The 16256-nt window shown below is 43.2% G+C and overlaps 1 protein-coding gene across 3 annotated transcripts in view; it reads left to right on the forward strand.

The window, feature by feature from the left end:
* Positions 1-15375, forward strand: part of ANKRD10 (ankyrin repeat domain 10) — a 101805-nt gene extending 86430 nt beyond the window's left edge. The window contains exons 4-7 of one of the 3 annotated variants that reach the window (XR_015299318.1): positions 9384-9619; positions 11027-11122; positions 13761-14354; positions 14392-15375. Coding sequence is in view for 2 of the 3 variants with exons in the window: in XM_086934742.1 (XP_086790868.1) it covers positions 9384-9619; positions 11027-11122; positions 13761-14257 (829 nt within the window). In the remaining variant the exon portion in view is untranslated. Of the gene's footprint in view, positions 1-9383; positions 9620-11026; positions 11123-13760 lie in introns of all 3 variants that reach the window. The other 2 variants (XM_086934742.1, XM_086934743.1) reach the window with 2 other exon arrangements.
* The last annotated feature ends 881 nt before the right edge of the window (positions 15376-16256 follow it).

The following is a 16256-nucleotide window of genomic DNA, read 5'->3' on the forward strand; positions in this document are numbered from 1 at the left end:
TTAAAGTACATATCTGCGACTAAGGTAATCCAATTAATTTACTTTTAACAAAGTGTTGTGATCTGCAATCACTATCCAGGTATTTTGTCTTTCTGCTCAGTTTCATTGCTCCAGTCTAGTTGGGCTTTCCCCCCAGATTGTGCATCGTTTTGATGATCTGTCTCTGTGTGGAGATTTTAATGTAGAAAGCAAACACAAGGAGATGATGGACGGAGCGCTGAAACTTTTCAGGCAGTCGCCCCCAGTCACAGATCTGGGGTGAATTCATCATCGTTCTTTAGCTCACTTCTCCACCCTATTTCAGGCAAAGCTATATGCAAATCAGTTTTGACCCTGTGCCTCATGGGAACAGTCAGCCCGAACTGCCCTGCCAAGCCATGTCTTCCCTGGACTGGAAACCTGCATCCTGTGACCGGTTTCGAGCTAACATCCCTCATCAGCAAGGCTAGCTTGATTCCAGTGGTAAAGTGAGCAAGGGACCCTTGTCTGGGCATACCCTGCCAAGTGTACAACCTGTTTCAAAAATAATCATTTGTCGTAGTAGTCCCAAGCACTGAAGGAAACTCATTTGTGTAGATGTCTTTTTTTATGAAAGAGAAGAGTGCCATTACTTACAGTGAAGTTAGCCAGTCCCTGAAGTGGACAGACACATTGCCCCCAGATGTAAGCTTTAGTGGGAGCAAGAAAAAAATGTGAATAACACAACAAACCTGTGGATGAGGAGGCCTGGCCTAATCCCCTTAAAAGTAAAATGTCTGTTTTTTTTCCCTTGAGGCAGTCTTCTCGCGAAAGAATTGTTTTCGACGTGCACCACTCAATTCTACTGCAGAAACACAGCAGGTAGTGTCTTTCAACGCACTGTCTTTGAGGAAAACCTATTCTGGACTGACTTAAAAAAAAATCCTTTTCTTTTAAGAATATGGCCCTGAACGCTTTGGAGTCTTTATTTCTGACCTCAAATTTCTTCTAGTGGTGGTTTTCACGTTTTACAAAAAAAAATATTCTTTTTTATTAAACAGTTGCTCATCCATTTCAAAACACAATGATTACAATCAGAAGTTGCACTTTGTTCAGTTTTGCATCAAATACACTGTATGGATAACCGGTTAGAGACCGAGATTACGTAGGGCGCTTTTACGGCCATCTGATGTAGGGTAGATTCAACTTCCTTTTAGACAACTGTGTTGCATACTAGGCCGTCAATCACACGTTCACAATATCAATGCCCTGGAATTCTCGCCAGGCTCCCCACACCTTTTCCCACTTTCTAGGGCACTCTCTGCTTTTGTATATGACGTCTTCCACCCTCTGACACCAATCAAGGTCCGCCTCCCATTCATCAACCTTTGGGGGGGAGACTCGTCCATTTCGTTGTGCCACTACCGCTAACAACTTTAACCAAACCCTGCATAGTGAGACCAACTCTCTTTCCCCTGTATTTCAAGTAGGATCCATTTGGCATCGAATGGCACCTGCTGAGACATTATCCGGGACATCACTCCCTTCCAGAAAATTTGGATCACCAGGCATTCCCACAGGTTATGGAAAAAGCTACCTTCTGGGGTACAGCTCCTAACGCACTGTGACAGGCTGGCCTTCTCGATTTGATGTAGATTGGTGCACAAGTAATACAGGGAATATTTTTAAGCAGGATTCATCTAAATGGGGCACAAATAGCTACTTCCCTCAACCCAGTTGTCCAGTCCATTCAGGTTCTCCATCCAGGTATTAAGCTGGTTTCCTAACAGGTCAAGGGCATTATTTATCAATTAGCGATAATTTGTGGAAAACAATTGTCAGATAAGAGCTTTGTGAGCAGGCGATCCTCTGTGGAAGAGGCTTCTGGAAGGCCCACCCCGTTCCGAATGTGGACCACGACACATGTCCCAGCTGTAGATAGTGAAAATGTTTGGCTTCCGCCAATTCATACTCCTAGCGGAGGATCTCCAAGTGTACAAAAGATTTCCCCCTCCAAATGTCACCCAGGTGTTCTATACCTATCATCGCACAGCCTGGAAAAACGTGTGAGGCAGGCCACTTCACAGTGAGTTGCTATGCCAAAGTGTGGTCAATGTTGTGAGTCTGCCCCTCCAGTCCAAATAGTTACTCTCCTCCTTCCAGGCTTTGTTTATCAGCCCCGGTGTGTGGTCGGCAATGTCTTTTCCAGCTTTTTAAGGGTAGAGGACCGGTCCATAATTGCTGTACCTCATGGCGTTTCAATCGACCCAGTAGGCCGGTTCCCCTCTATCTGAAAATATCCATTCATTAACATTGTTGTGAGGCCCAGTAGTACTTCCTGACATCTGGGAGTGCAAGCCCCTCCCCCATAGACCTCTTGCAGTTTGCCAAGGGCAATACGTGGTGCTCCCCTGTTCCAGAGGTATAAACAGAGTTCCTGGTGTATTTAGCTAAAGTACTCCACCGGAACTGGGTACGTTGTATTTTGGCACACGTAGAAGAGATGAGGAAGGGTCATCATTTTATAAAGCTCTGCTCTGCCTGGTAAGATCAGTTGTAGGGTATGCCAATGTCCCACATAGGCTCGGAGGCTATCTCAAATGGGGCATTAGGTTCCTCTGTCTAAACAGTTGTTGATAATGGGACACATAGATGCCCAAGTATTGAAAACCCTCTGTCACCACCAGTGCTGTGCACCAAGGTGGCAGGCCCCCCACAAGTTACAAATTACTGATTTGGCCCTTCTGGTTCGGTATCCGGAGTGGCTTCCGAAGAGATCGAAAATATCTAAAATTCTACCAATGGAAAAATACGGTCTTGTGACGTATAGAAAGGTGTTGTCAGCATTAAGATAGATATGTTCCTACCAACCTCCAGCTGCTTTGATCCCGCAGATTGAAGGGTCCCGCTGGATCTAAGACACCAGGGGTTCGAGTGCCAAAGCAAAAATCAAGGACAAGAGAGGGCAGCCCTGGCGAGTGCCCTTCCGCAGTTTGAAGCTACAGGACATGGCTCAGTTTAAGCGCACCCTGGCCATGGGGGTCTGGTAGAGCAGTGTTAACAATGCACAAAACTTGGGCCAAAACCTATTCTGGATAGGGCAGCAGAAATGTACAGCATTCTATATTACTGAATGCCATTTTGGCATCTAAAGCCATCAATTCTGAATGTTATGCACTAGCGAGGCCAGTCATATGTAACACACCATAAAGATGTCTCAAGTTGAGGCGGGTACTCCTATGGGGCATGAAACCGGACTGGTCCACATGTATTAGGGTTTTAATGAACCTGCTGAGTCTCGTCGCAAGCGCCTTCGCCAAAACCTTTGCCTCTACATTGAGTAATGATATAGGTCTTTAGGAGCTGCAGTGTTCTGGAGGCTTACCTTGTTTGTGTATAACCACTATGGTGACTGTAGGCTGGTCCTCCTGGAGGCAACCAGTCATCCGCGTCGGCTGGAACATCTCCAGCATAGATTTGACAATTTTCTCTGTCGGACCCTTAAATAGTTCAATGGACAGGCTGTTATGTTCTGCAACCTTACCCGGTTCTAAGTATCACATGGCTTTACCTCGTTCGCCCTTAGACTAGTCCTTGGAGATGTTGGATGCCAAACTTTCTATGAGACTGCAGGGGGAGGTCCCGTAGGAGCTCCCCCACACTCTGCACCTGTCCTGACGCCTGGGGGCGTGTGTGCAGGCCCTCATAATAGTATACAAAGGCATCTACGATCGTAGTGCTAGTGATCTGAAGAATTCCCTCTCTATTGAGGATGCTTATCACAAAGGAGCCAACGCTATTCTTCTGTACGAGCCAGGACAAGAGTTTGTTTGCCTTATCACCTACATCATAAAGGCAATGTTGCGTTGCATCAGTGTGTGCCGCATTTTCAGCAGGTCTTGTTGACGCAGGAGTAACTGATGATGTAGATCCCCCTCCTACCTCCACACCTGTCCTGGTCTCCAAAGCAGTAATGCCCTTCTCTATGGCCTTGTATTAGACTCTGGCTTCCTCCTTCTTTCCCTCTATTAAGGCATGTGCCTGGCCCCGTATAACCACCTTGAAGGCCTCCCAAAAGGTGTAGGTGGAATTCAGACCCCCGATTTTCTTGAAAATACAATTCTGTTGCTATACTCCACTTCTCTTTGATCTCACAAGAACCACAGGTCAAGTCTAGAGACTGTGGAAGTGTTGTATGTCTGTCCCCTAACCCAAATCCCTACCGGGGAATGATCCGACATCCCACATGCATAGTGACTCATCGCTCTAAAGACCCCAACTCTAGCATGGTGTGAGATAATGTAGTCTAAGCATGAACATTAACCATGTGCAGCTGAGCAGTAGGTATATTATCTAAGATGAGGATTATGGGTCCTCCACAGGTCCACCAAGCCCATGGCGGACACAAAGGTAGGCAGAACATTTTCATCCAATCTTGTTTGTGTTGTGCTCAGCCCTATCGATCTCTGGGCTCATAACAGCATTCATATTTCCTCCCAGCAACTAGCTGCCTGTAGGAGTTTCTAAAAGCACAGCACTGATTTGTAGGCGGGGCTTCAGCATGCAGTCTTGGTGGGACACATAGAGAGCAAAGGTTTAAGGTGCTACCCTCCCAGGTGCCCAAGAGGGCCATGTAGCAACCTTGATCATTCCACCACATGTGGGTTGGGGGAAACGCCAGCATAGTCTTCGCTAGTATACCACCCCCCCCCCCCCCCCTTGATTCTGAGGTATAACCAACGTGTGCCAGTAACCTGCAGCCAAAACGGTCCAGGGCCTTATAATAATTTCCTTGAAGATGCTTTTCCTGCAGAAGAATGAGGTCCAGGGAATATTGCTTCAAATATTGCAATGCTACGGTGCGTTTAATTTAGTTCCTCAGCCCATTAACTTTCGATCTCCATGCGTGAAGTTATCTGCATTTAGATCCCGCCCATCGCCTGCGTGTGTAGTGTATTCGTGTTCAGGTGTAGGATACACCATCTTCCTTGCTCCCCCCGCCCCCATTCGCCTACTGCATTAATGAGCAAAACATTTCAACAGAACTATACAAACCAGTTTCCCCCAACTCCCCCCCCCCCCCCCCCCCAACCCTTCATAGTGAGTTGTAAACCCCCCACTTCCTCAACTTGCAGAGTGCCTGTCGCCCCAACATTTGCATATAGCTGTGATGGAGCCAACATCACACAATCCCTCCCCCCTCATTCTGAGGAGCGGTAGGTGCTCATATTTCCCTATGAACTTTCGACGTAAATTATACTTTAGATCCAATATCTCCATCGTCAGCCAGGCGACAGGACCGTTCAGAAATCAGCACCCCCACCGAACTCCAGAAACCTGGATGGTATTGCCGGTGTCACAGGTCTGTGTCTGGCGTAAGTCCTATTCCTCAGGGCAAATTGCAGGATCCCAGGCTGTCTGGATCACCTGACAGCCCAGCCCTTAATCTTTTGTCACTGGTGGGGTCCGTGGTCGCGACCCCTTCTCCATCGCACTGTGTTCCCGCCCTTAAACCAGTCGCAGGCTTCCTTGGGAGTCCTAAAATACAATGTCTTTTCATCTGTGACAACTCTGTGTTTGGCTAGATAGAGCATCATGTATTATGTTTCATTCCCTGAATGCTTCCTTGGCTCGCTCAAATCTTCGGCGTGATAATTGCACCTGAAGGGGGAAGTCTGGAAAAAAGCGAATGATAGAGTTCTCAAAATGTAGATCCTCAAGGGTCCGCTTAGCCTGGAGGATCGCATCACAATCTTTATAATTAAATACTTTAGCTATGATTCTGCGTGGGGTAGGGGAGGGGCGGCGTCACCCAGCCGAGGAGGGAGAGGTCCACCACCCTATTGACTCGCTCTGTCATAAAGTAGTTTGATAGTCTTTTTTTGGGCAGAAAGTCTTGAGAAAGAGATCTGTACATTGTCCCACTGCACCCCCGGGAACCCCTACCACGAGGACATTATTGTGCCTGGCACGGCCCTCTTGGTCTTCAAGGTGGACTGTAATAGTGAAATTTTTCTTAGTGAGCGCGGCCACTTTTTCTTCTAAGTGTTTGATTTTGGAGGTTAAGCCCCCTATTTGTGACTCGGCAATGGAGATCTTCTCAGCAGTGTTGTGGACATCTGCACGCAGCGAGGGCTCCTGGGCAGGGACCGCCCGCTGACTGCATTCAGCTTTGTCACCCCCGTGCCCCCGAACGTGGCCAAGTTGGCAGTGTATTTGTCGATCTGGTTGGTTTGTGATTTCGGGGGGGGGGGGGGGGCGCTTGGCCCTCATCATGTCTGCAGGGTCCAGGCCTGCTGCTGTACCAATCCGGGTGGAGCCAATGGTCTCACTGACACAAGTCGCATGCCCCTCGGCCAGGTAGTCCACACAAAGTTCATTGGGGTGGAGAATGGGGGGGGCCTCGGGGCAAGGCCAACAATCCTCACTCTGTAGCAGGTGTTGCAGCAAAGGATGGGTATAGTTGCAGGATATGGGGGGGGGGGGGAATCCCCTCATTTCCTCAACATCTCCATCATGCAGGGCTCCTCAGGCCACACAGTCACTCTGCCTCTTCAGGCTCTTTCTGGGCCCCTCTGGTAGGTCAGGGTCGCCATCCCGATTTGGCTCCCTTCCAGGCCACAGACACGAGTCAACACAATTTTCGCGAGCCTCCTATTGAGGAGTGCCGTAGCGCACTGTGGGTCAGGAGTGACTGGAGAAGCACCACTCCCATCTCTCCACCTGGCATGCCAAACGTATCCCACAACCTCGCTGGGCACGGGCGCTCCAATCCACCTTCAACCGGGGACCAGAGCGATGCCACCAAGGCGCCGGTAGAATCTGCTTTGGGGCTCACTCCTCAGCAGCTCCCGTCTCTGCCCCCCCCCCACCCCTCCACTGCCTTGCTGGCTCGCACTCTGCGGTCACCATGCCAGGAGAGAGGATCGGCAGTGCCGCTCCCTCTGGCCAGTCCACCTCAGAGGGTTGCCATGATACGCAGGCCTCGCACCTTCTCATCTCTTAGGCCGTTCACGCACCTCACTGTCTCTTCTGCACACGGGGCGCTTCTGGCCGCTGCGTGGGCAGCTCTGACCTCAATTAGGCATTATTTAGCCAAGTACCAGTCGGATGGTGACAGATATAGAGTGATTATTCATTGACTGCTAACCGAGCCCGTTCAGTGTGCGGCCATCTTGGTCAGCAGGCAGCCACGCCCCACAGGTTTTCACATTTTAATCCTCATTGTAAATCCATGATTTTCCAAGTTAGAGTCCTATTTCAGTTTCATCCAGGAGGTGATCCTGTTCAAGCGCTTTATCAAAATCTTACAATTTGTCTGAAAATCCTTTGCAGTGTTGCTTGCAACAGAAGGTTTGAAAAACATCGAATGAAAATGCTCCAAAACAATATCCTGCTGAATTTGATCCTGAATTCCTACTTTTACACCCTCTAAAACAAATGCAATTTATTTGTTAGTCCCTTTTGTAGAAAGGCTTTTGGTGGTATTTTGCAGTAAGTCTGAAATGATTCTGCTAACTTACTAACCTAAATAGGTGACTCCCTGCACAGAGAGAATAGGGTGGTATGGAAAGTACCAAAGGCTGCACTTATGCAGAGGCCACATCTCTGAGATATGTGAGCGAGAGTACGGAGCATATGTGGTTGGGAACCAACAGCCTTCCTGGAAGGGTAGAGCAGTCTGCTGTCCAGTTACAACTGCTATAACAACCAAAAGTTACATTGCACCTCATTCCTTTTTATTCATCAGGTGAACGTTTAGCCGCCATCGGAAAAGACAGTACTGCAAAAAAGTAAAGAATATTATCGTTGCACTATAGACCTGTCCCCTCTGGTAGTTTTGTTAACCCATGCTTTGGGTTCTTGGGTTGTATGTGCCATAGAGCTATTGTTTCTCAGTTGTTGCTGTTGACTGGCTTCAGCTGTAAAGCAGAGTTTAAATCCTAATGCATGCACCAGTTTCCTTGATGCATTTACAACTTGGTTAGGGAAACGTATATTGTAACCTCCTCGAAAGCCCAATATTTGTGTTTCTTCTTTGCCACACTCTTTAGAATGCATCTTTGCTAAGCCATGGTTCATTAAAGGGTAAATATGCCCTTCCAACTTTCCACTCGGTGCCAAACTTTATTAATGACTTTGCCTTCTTACTTTAAAGTAGCGTTATGCTTTATTTGACCACGTCCGTATCCCAGACTCTTTCTTGTTATGTTTATGCTCTCTGCCTGCAAACGACTAGTTTACGCTTTAGGTCTTTGGTCTATTACTAGTAGCCGTTCCATCCCCTTTTCTTTTCAGGACCTCATCAGAATTAGCACTTGATCTTGCGTGTTTTTAATGTTTAAGGGTTTTTCTGCCCTTTAGTATTGACTTCCTTTGACCTTCAGTTTCTTCAGAGTTTACCTGGAAATGGTGATCTCATTATCACTGCAAGTTACAGCTATTCACAAACATCCTAATATGTTTTACATTTGCTAAATATTATCAATTTTTAATTATTCTCTGTTTTTACATTTTAAGTCCTGGTTTTGTAGTTCTTGATGTTTGATTTTGTTACACAAAGGTTTGGCCTCTAGTTTCTCATTTCACTTTTCAGACGTTCGTGATACTGTATTTTCATCCTTTAGGAAGATTGCCTATTTTTAACGTTGTGCTTGGTGCATTTAAAATAGTTGCAAAAAGGATTGGGCAAAACGGTAATTGGGTGTGGCGGACGGGGCGGAATGTTGTGAGACGTTTATTTTATTTCTGGTGAGCCTGTTCGGAAGCAATCTAATTATAAAATAATAATTAAAATACTAGATCTTTGACATTAACGCTTGTACTTTAAGGTAACATAAGGAAACTTCCGTAATCAGAAACTTCAATACAGGAAGTTATATCAATACTTATCACGTTTCTTCACACATTTCAAACAGCTTCTACTTTTGGATGGACTCAGTAAGTTTAAGTCTACTACTTATGATGTCACAGCTTTGGAATATGAGAGCAATTTGTAACCATTTATTAAAACTGCAGAATCTTGATTTCGATAAAATCTTTATTGTTGTACAATATTTGTTACATTTTTAGAATGTCATGGACCATTTCCTAAATGTTTGTAAATTAAAGTACTCTTGTAAATCATTTAGTAATCTAAGCCTGGGGTGACTTTAATTGATGTGATACCTGGAGCATGCTTAAGTACAGGTGCTTCAGACTGTCATCCGTAAGATGCCATTGATTTTTAAGACTTAGAAGGGGGGGATGTTAAAGTAAAGTAAAGTCCTTCGTAGTATATGACAGCATTTTGTCTAGAAGTTAGAAAGTTCAGTTCAGGGTAAACCGTAAATTGTTGTATAGCTGTGATGCTTTTTCAGTTAGTTAATGTGAGAAGCCAACGTGGCCAATGATTGTATGTAATTTAGTGTTTTTCTGTTGTACAGCTTGAGGAATGCCAGTGGCCTGACTGCAGCAGATCTAGCACATACCCAGGGCTTCCAAGACTGTGCACAGTTTCTCTTAAACCTCCAGAACTGTAAGCTGAACGGATTCTATTCCAATGGCGTTTCCAATGGTGTTCACCAGAGTATCTCCCAAAACTCTTTTGGTGGTGGGATTAGCCGAAAGAGGTCCTTTGAACAGATTGAGTCTTCTGGAGTTAAGAGAGCCCGTACAGAAGGTGAGACTGTTGTCATCTTAAAGCAGTGTGTTGCAGGGTAGGCTTAGGAGCATGGCAAAGGTATAGAATGCCAATCTTAAAATCAGTCCAAACTTTTTTAGTGGTAGCTGTCCAATAGTGTCTTCACTTTGAGCTGATTGTAGATGGTATTCACTTCCTGAGACCTCCTAACTGCGGCTCAAAGGGAGGAAGCATAGGTGTTTAGAGCGAAGGGATCCCTCTTACCGGATTGGCAATCATTTATATTCGAACGTTAATAAAAAGTAGATGTAACCTGATCAATCAATCTATTGTACATACATCATGCCTTCCCCCTTTTTTTGTATACATTTTCAGTAATTGAGTCCAATGTATTTTTTTTTTGTTAAGGAATGTGATGGTTTCCCTTCCACACTTCACATTTAATCCATAGAATTAAATCCATTTCAAAATAATAGTGTTTGTTCTAGGCAGTATTGTGGCTGTTCATTATATACCAAATGTTACCTTTGTAGTGTGCTTGCCATGATGAATCTGTCAAGCTACTGCCATTGCTTCAATAAAACTCTCCTAAAAAGTGAAGAATTTAGTTTTGTAAAGGAAGAGGCCATCTTTTGTCTTCGGTCTTTTTATACTTACTAGCGATATTTTGAGTCTGAAAGAGTTATGAGAATATGCTTGTTGATACAGGGACAAGTGGGCTCCTATGTATGAATAGTAGAGTGGTGTCACAGTCTGGAACTGGGTCACATAACTGAATAAATCAACTTTTGCACCCTATTTTTTTCTGTAAGAAAAGAAATGACTTGGTGAGAGTGCTCAATGAACCAACGTTTAACCAAACTAGAAATGTGCTCCAGTAGGTTTACTCATAGGTTTATGCAAATACCTGACTTTTTTTTGAGTTGACAAAGAATTTTAGGAGCTGTCCTAGAAATTGGCTTCCATCACAGAGTACTGAAATGCACCAGTATTTTCTGCATATGGACTTTTGGTGGAGGTACAGTGCTGCCTCCTTTCGCTATAAAAATCTGTGTGTTTCCTATGTAGGTAATCTTAGAGTACACCCTTACTTGCAAGTTTGTTTTCTGCAACTTTTTCTAGTGGACCCACCACGAAACGTCTTTAAACTCTTACTGAATTGTGGATTTGCAAATCAGAAATATGTGGAATATCGAAACTGTCCAATCCCATTCGAGATGCGATTAGTTAGCCTTTCCCCATGTAGCTTTTTTCTTAGTAAGAAAGTAGAATTTAGTGCACAAATACTTTAAATCGGGCCCAGTGTTTTTATTGTACTCTACTTAACATCTAAGGGGGACAAATACATCAGTTTGCAACTCCATTGTAAATTGTAGTCCACTAGTTTACTGGTTTAATTTGTGTTCATTATTCTGAAAGATTTTAATAAATTTGTTTTTTGTGCAGCTGAGCTCGGGAACGGTTTTTCATCAGTGGCGAACCAAGGACTGGTGGATGACGAAGAGGACATGCACATAGAAACAGAAAATGCAGCTGTATCAGGTGGGGGAGAAGCGAATCTCAATGGCAGCAGCAATGTTCTCATGGTGGAAGATGTCGGGCTCCAAAAAAGCGTTTCTTCTGTTGGACCAAATGAAACCGAAATATATACCGTTTCTGCCATGCAAACACCATGCCGTTGCATCAATCAATATGCCTATTATTTCTAACTGAACAAATGCCCTTGGGGCTTTTTTTGGTACTTTTGATGACCTGTTTCGACCTGCTTTACTACCACAAAAGCAATGATTTATTTTCAAGTTTAGAATAGAGGTTATTCCAACAGGGTAAAATGGAAAGTAATTGATTCTTAGTCCATGTCTGTATGTGTGTATATATACATACTGTGCTCTGATATAGGGTGTAGATTTTGTTGTATGTTGCCTTTGGGAGTTCATATCTTAGCTTAAAGATGAAGTAATGGAAGTACTGCAGTTGTATGGTTTTAAAAATATATATATATTTTTTTATTTTATCAAGGTAAATTATTCTTGTCAGTGTATTGAGATGCCCTTTTACAGAATATCAAAAAATTTAATATTTGAGCCTTTTCGAGAAATTTTCAGGTAGTCGTAGCTAGAAGTGGGCTTGAGGCAACTGAAAGGAAACTTTGGTACTTCAAAATTGTACTGTGGTTCTAAAGAGTTTATTAAGAAGGAGAAAGCTGGTGTGATGGTTGGGTAGAGCCCTTATAACACAACAACGAATTTGAGTAATTGGCATATACTACATGAAAAATTATTGGTGCTGCTCAGACATTGTTTTGCCATTTTGTTGCTCTCAACCAATTCCCTAATAAGGATTAATTCTCCAGTTATTTTGTCTATGTAGAAATGAGAAAATTGAATTAAGATAAAAGATTTTAGTGAGTTCCTAGCCCTACAAGAAGAGCATACTACTTTCTGTTTAGCCCGACCTCGGTGAGACCAGGGACTTGACTTACACCACATATAGGAACATTGGAATAGCTTTAACTCTTTGGGGGTGTTCTTGAATGTACTTCTTAATTAGACATGAGTTATACACAGTTTGTGATTCAGTACATTGTCTGGTTACCCGTGGGAAAGATTAACAGAGGGAGACATTGCAGTCCTGTGTGACTCTGTGAACCTCAGCAGTTGAGTGTGAGCCTGTCTTGGAAGTGCCTGCTCAAAGCAAATTAAACCCTCTCTTGGCCACCACAACAATCAAGGTTATGCTAGACCCAGGGTGGAGAGTGGGGAACCCAAGAGGAGTCAGCGAGGCACCTAACCAAGCCCCCATTGGAAAAGTGTATGCGGTTTGTAACCATTGCAACTCAGTTGAAGGGAAACTTGTATTTTTTTGTTTTCTCACTTGAGTGAGAAGTTACGTGATTAGAGATAAGTATACTTTTTTTGTTAGTCTCGTTTAAAATTTGCCAGAAAAGAGCAGCAGCCTTGTTAAAGGATAAAAAGATGTCAATTCAATTAAGTAGATGCTGGGGGTAGTTTAGCATTGGAAAGACTGCCCTAATGCAACAAGCGCTCCTGTTTGGTAAGGTTTAGGATCGAATATACAATGCCTCAAGTCTGCACACATGTTTGAGGTAAGGATTCTGAAAATGCCTGTGATCTTAACCCTCTTCTGTTTTTATTGAACCAATTTTTTTGTCTGCATAAACTTAAGTTTGAGCAAGTTAAACCTTTCTCGAACATCCGTTACTGTTCCATTACAGTTTGCTTCAATTTTGAATGAATGCTTGCTTGATTGTGTTACATTCCTTCACAACTGATGCGTTTTTCGAACTTGGGGCAGCATTTGACTAGGTCACCTTTTTGTTTCTGAGGAAGATTTTTTACTCGTAACCTTTTAGAAACCGAAGTAGCTTTGTTAGGATTTGTAACCTTTTTTGAGGCACGTCTCGCGTTTTCGAATTTCGAGGAAACTAAACTGCATTTTATGTAGAGGATTTAGGATTTTATTGTAAGCTACAAATGTCCCAGTTTATATTTTAAAATACTGCCGCTTGCTCATTCAGTTATACAGTTCAGATTTTCATCTCACTTGCAAATCTGATGGGTCTTGATGAATTCATTGATCCATTATAAACAAAAAGGCAAAGTTAATCCCTAATGGTTTTTTTGGGTGGGGCGGAGACAGATTATGTTGAACTTGTTTAGTTTCTTAAAACTTAAGGTGGATTCCCCGAAGCAAATAACGCCACCCTTTTTCTCTTGTCCTGCCTATTTATTTTTTCTGAGCTGTCTTATACGTGCTCTCTTCCACTATCCTTTTTTCATGTGCAGTATGGTTACCCTTCCCTATCTGATCCTTCAAACCAGGTCAGCCTCCAAGAAGATTTTTGAGTTTTCTCTTGCCACTCGAATTCTTGGCAGGATATGAAATCTCGTTCAAGTATGTATTTCAGTCTGGTATTGCTAATTGATCTCTGTAAAAGGGTGGGCAAGGAATCTCAATGTCAGTGACTAACTTTCAGCCTCATGCACTCACTGATGCACCTTAGGAGCAATAATTTACTGCTTTAGAGCTTGCTAGAAATTTTGTAACTCACTGCCATGCACTGTTATGTAGACCTGTGAATAGTCTTAAGTTGACTGAGTTTCACTTGCTGACCTTCACATGTTTTTGCCATTCTCTTGCTTTGCATGTTTGGTGACAGGTGTATTTCTTAATGCAGATTCAAGTTATGGTAGCACCCAATCGAATGAATTGACAAATGGATCTGCCAGCAATGGACATTTGGACTTCACCTTCACAACACAGTTCTCCAAAATGGAACCTAGTCACAACAAGTGGATTACGACAACAGAACAAGATGGTGAAGGTCTAAAACCACAGTTTTCTTTCTTAAATGGACATGGAAATGCCAACAGTACATGCAGTACTGCCCAAGAGCCTGAAAAAGACCATGCTAGTTCACTTATGTGTGGGTCTTTGCATCTTAATGGAAGCCCAGGCAGCTGCGTCTCCCAGAGACCTTCCTGGGCTGAGAATGGTGGAGACAGCTTGCACTATGGACATTATCATGGATTTGGTGACACAGCTGAATGCATTCCAGAAGTCAGCAGTGTTGTGGAACACTCCTCTCTAATAAAGGTTGAACACAAATATGATGCCACTATACTGAGTACACTCCATCTTTACCATGGTTCCTAAATACAGATGTGTTGCAACTTACTGTATTACATAAATTGAAGGAGTTAAACTTGTGTAGCACTGCTTATTCTTTCCGTTAAACATTTCATTTGTGAATGTTTGAAATCGACCGATTTCTAGGCCCCATTCGGAAGATGCTTAATTGCCTTATCCTAGCCTTTGTTTAATTTTCATACTCGTTTTTTTTTTACTTATTTGAAAAACTAAAAAAAGAATGAAGTATGTCGATAAAGCCTATATCAGTCGTCATAATTATGTTTATTTGAAAGGGGTTGCCCAGCTTTGCACTTTTTTCTGTTGGGTTAAACCTGTTATCGTGGGTTGGAAACTGCCATTCTCGGTTCAGGTAACTAACCAAATTTCTAATTTTCTACATTTGTGTTACACATGGCAATATGTCTGCGGTTCGATGCAAGAGATTTCTTTGGTCGTAATGCAAGTTTAGAACTTTGTAGTGTCGTACTGGACGAGGGGGGTGTTTAAACATGTTGAGTTCACTTTTTTTGCTGATGTTTGTTTTATCTGATGATATTTTTGGCATTCATTCCACTAACAAGAAAGGTGGAATAGGTTTTATTTAGCTGTAGTCTTTGAGCTATAAAAGGTATATTTTACTAAACGTTTATAGGTTGGAAAAAAACCTCATTGGTGCGCCTTGCCAAGTAAAGGGATAGCCAGATTTTGTGTTGCAAGCTATTTTGATGCATGTTTTCTAATTTTTTATATGGAAATATGATGTTGGACATCGTTTTCCCAATATATTGTGCTTTTTCTGTTCCATGTTACGACTGCAAACTGTGCATAAAAAATACTGTAACTTTGTATTTTATATTCCCACTTTTGTGAGTACCAGCTGCAATGCATTTCAGTAATTAAATGTGTAAATGTTTTCTTACGGAATCTAATTACAAACAGTACATTTATCTGTTTTCGTTAATGCTTTCAGGTGAAACTTTAATCTTGAATGCTAAATATATTGTATTTGTCACCCTTGGTACCACTGCTCTTGGTATGTTCTGTTGCATTGCCATGTTCGTGTAAATTGTTGCTTACACTAGATACACTACATAAAAGTATCTGATCATATGCTACACATTAAAGGTTTTTTGAAAAAGAAAGCTTATTCTGTCCTCTGTTTGGGGTCTGGCAAATGATTAGTAGCAAGCGTTTGTTCTAGGGTTTCTTGCAGTCCTAGAGTGGGACATGCACGTTTTATTGTGAATATGAAAAAAGGCATTTAAAAAAAATATATTTTTATTAACATACATCGGTATGAAATATACAGTAGAGGATTCAACATCACCGTACACAGTGAAGACAATAAGGAGAGCTATTTACAACATTACATCTTAGGGGTAAGTTACGGGGTAGGGGCATCATCGTGCTCAATACTACATGGAGGATTGGCATATATCCCCTCGATATGAGTTCGAAGGGCTCCATATGCGTGACCATTTTTTTGGGGAACCCCGGGCTGTGTAGACCGTCTTTTCCCTGTGCATGCACCATTCAAGGTCTTTTTTCCAGGCCTCTACCGTGGGTGATTGCGCCACTCCCCATAATTGTGCAATGTTCCTCTTTGCCAGCATTAATCCCAGCGTAGCCCATTGTTTTAGATGAGTATTTAGATCTGTAGGTTCCCATATGTTCAGGAGGCACCTCGGTGCCTCTGGGTAAAGGTGGACTGTGAGTACTTCATTGATTGTGGTGTGTATTTTCCATCAATAAGATTGTATGTGTTTGCACTCCCATATGATATGCATGAACGTACCTAGTTTGCCGCAATGTCTCCTGAACTCTCCCCCGGCCCTCCCCATCTGTATCAATCGGGCCCTGTGACATATACTCTGTGGAGGATTTTGAGCTGCACACGCTTGTCGTGCTGGAATTGCAACCACTCTTGGGGAAGACATTGCTTCCTGCCATTATTCCTCGTCCATTTCAATACCATCCCTTACCCATCTCTCCTGCAGTGGTTGGAGAGGATATGCCATGTTAT

This window comes from Lissotriton vulgaris, chromosome 8, assembly GCF_964263255.1.
Source record: "Lissotriton vulgaris chromosome 8, aLisVul1.2, whole genome shotgun sequence".
NCBI lineage: Eukaryota > Metazoa > Chordata > Amphibia > Caudata > Salamandridae > Lissotriton > Lissotriton vulgaris.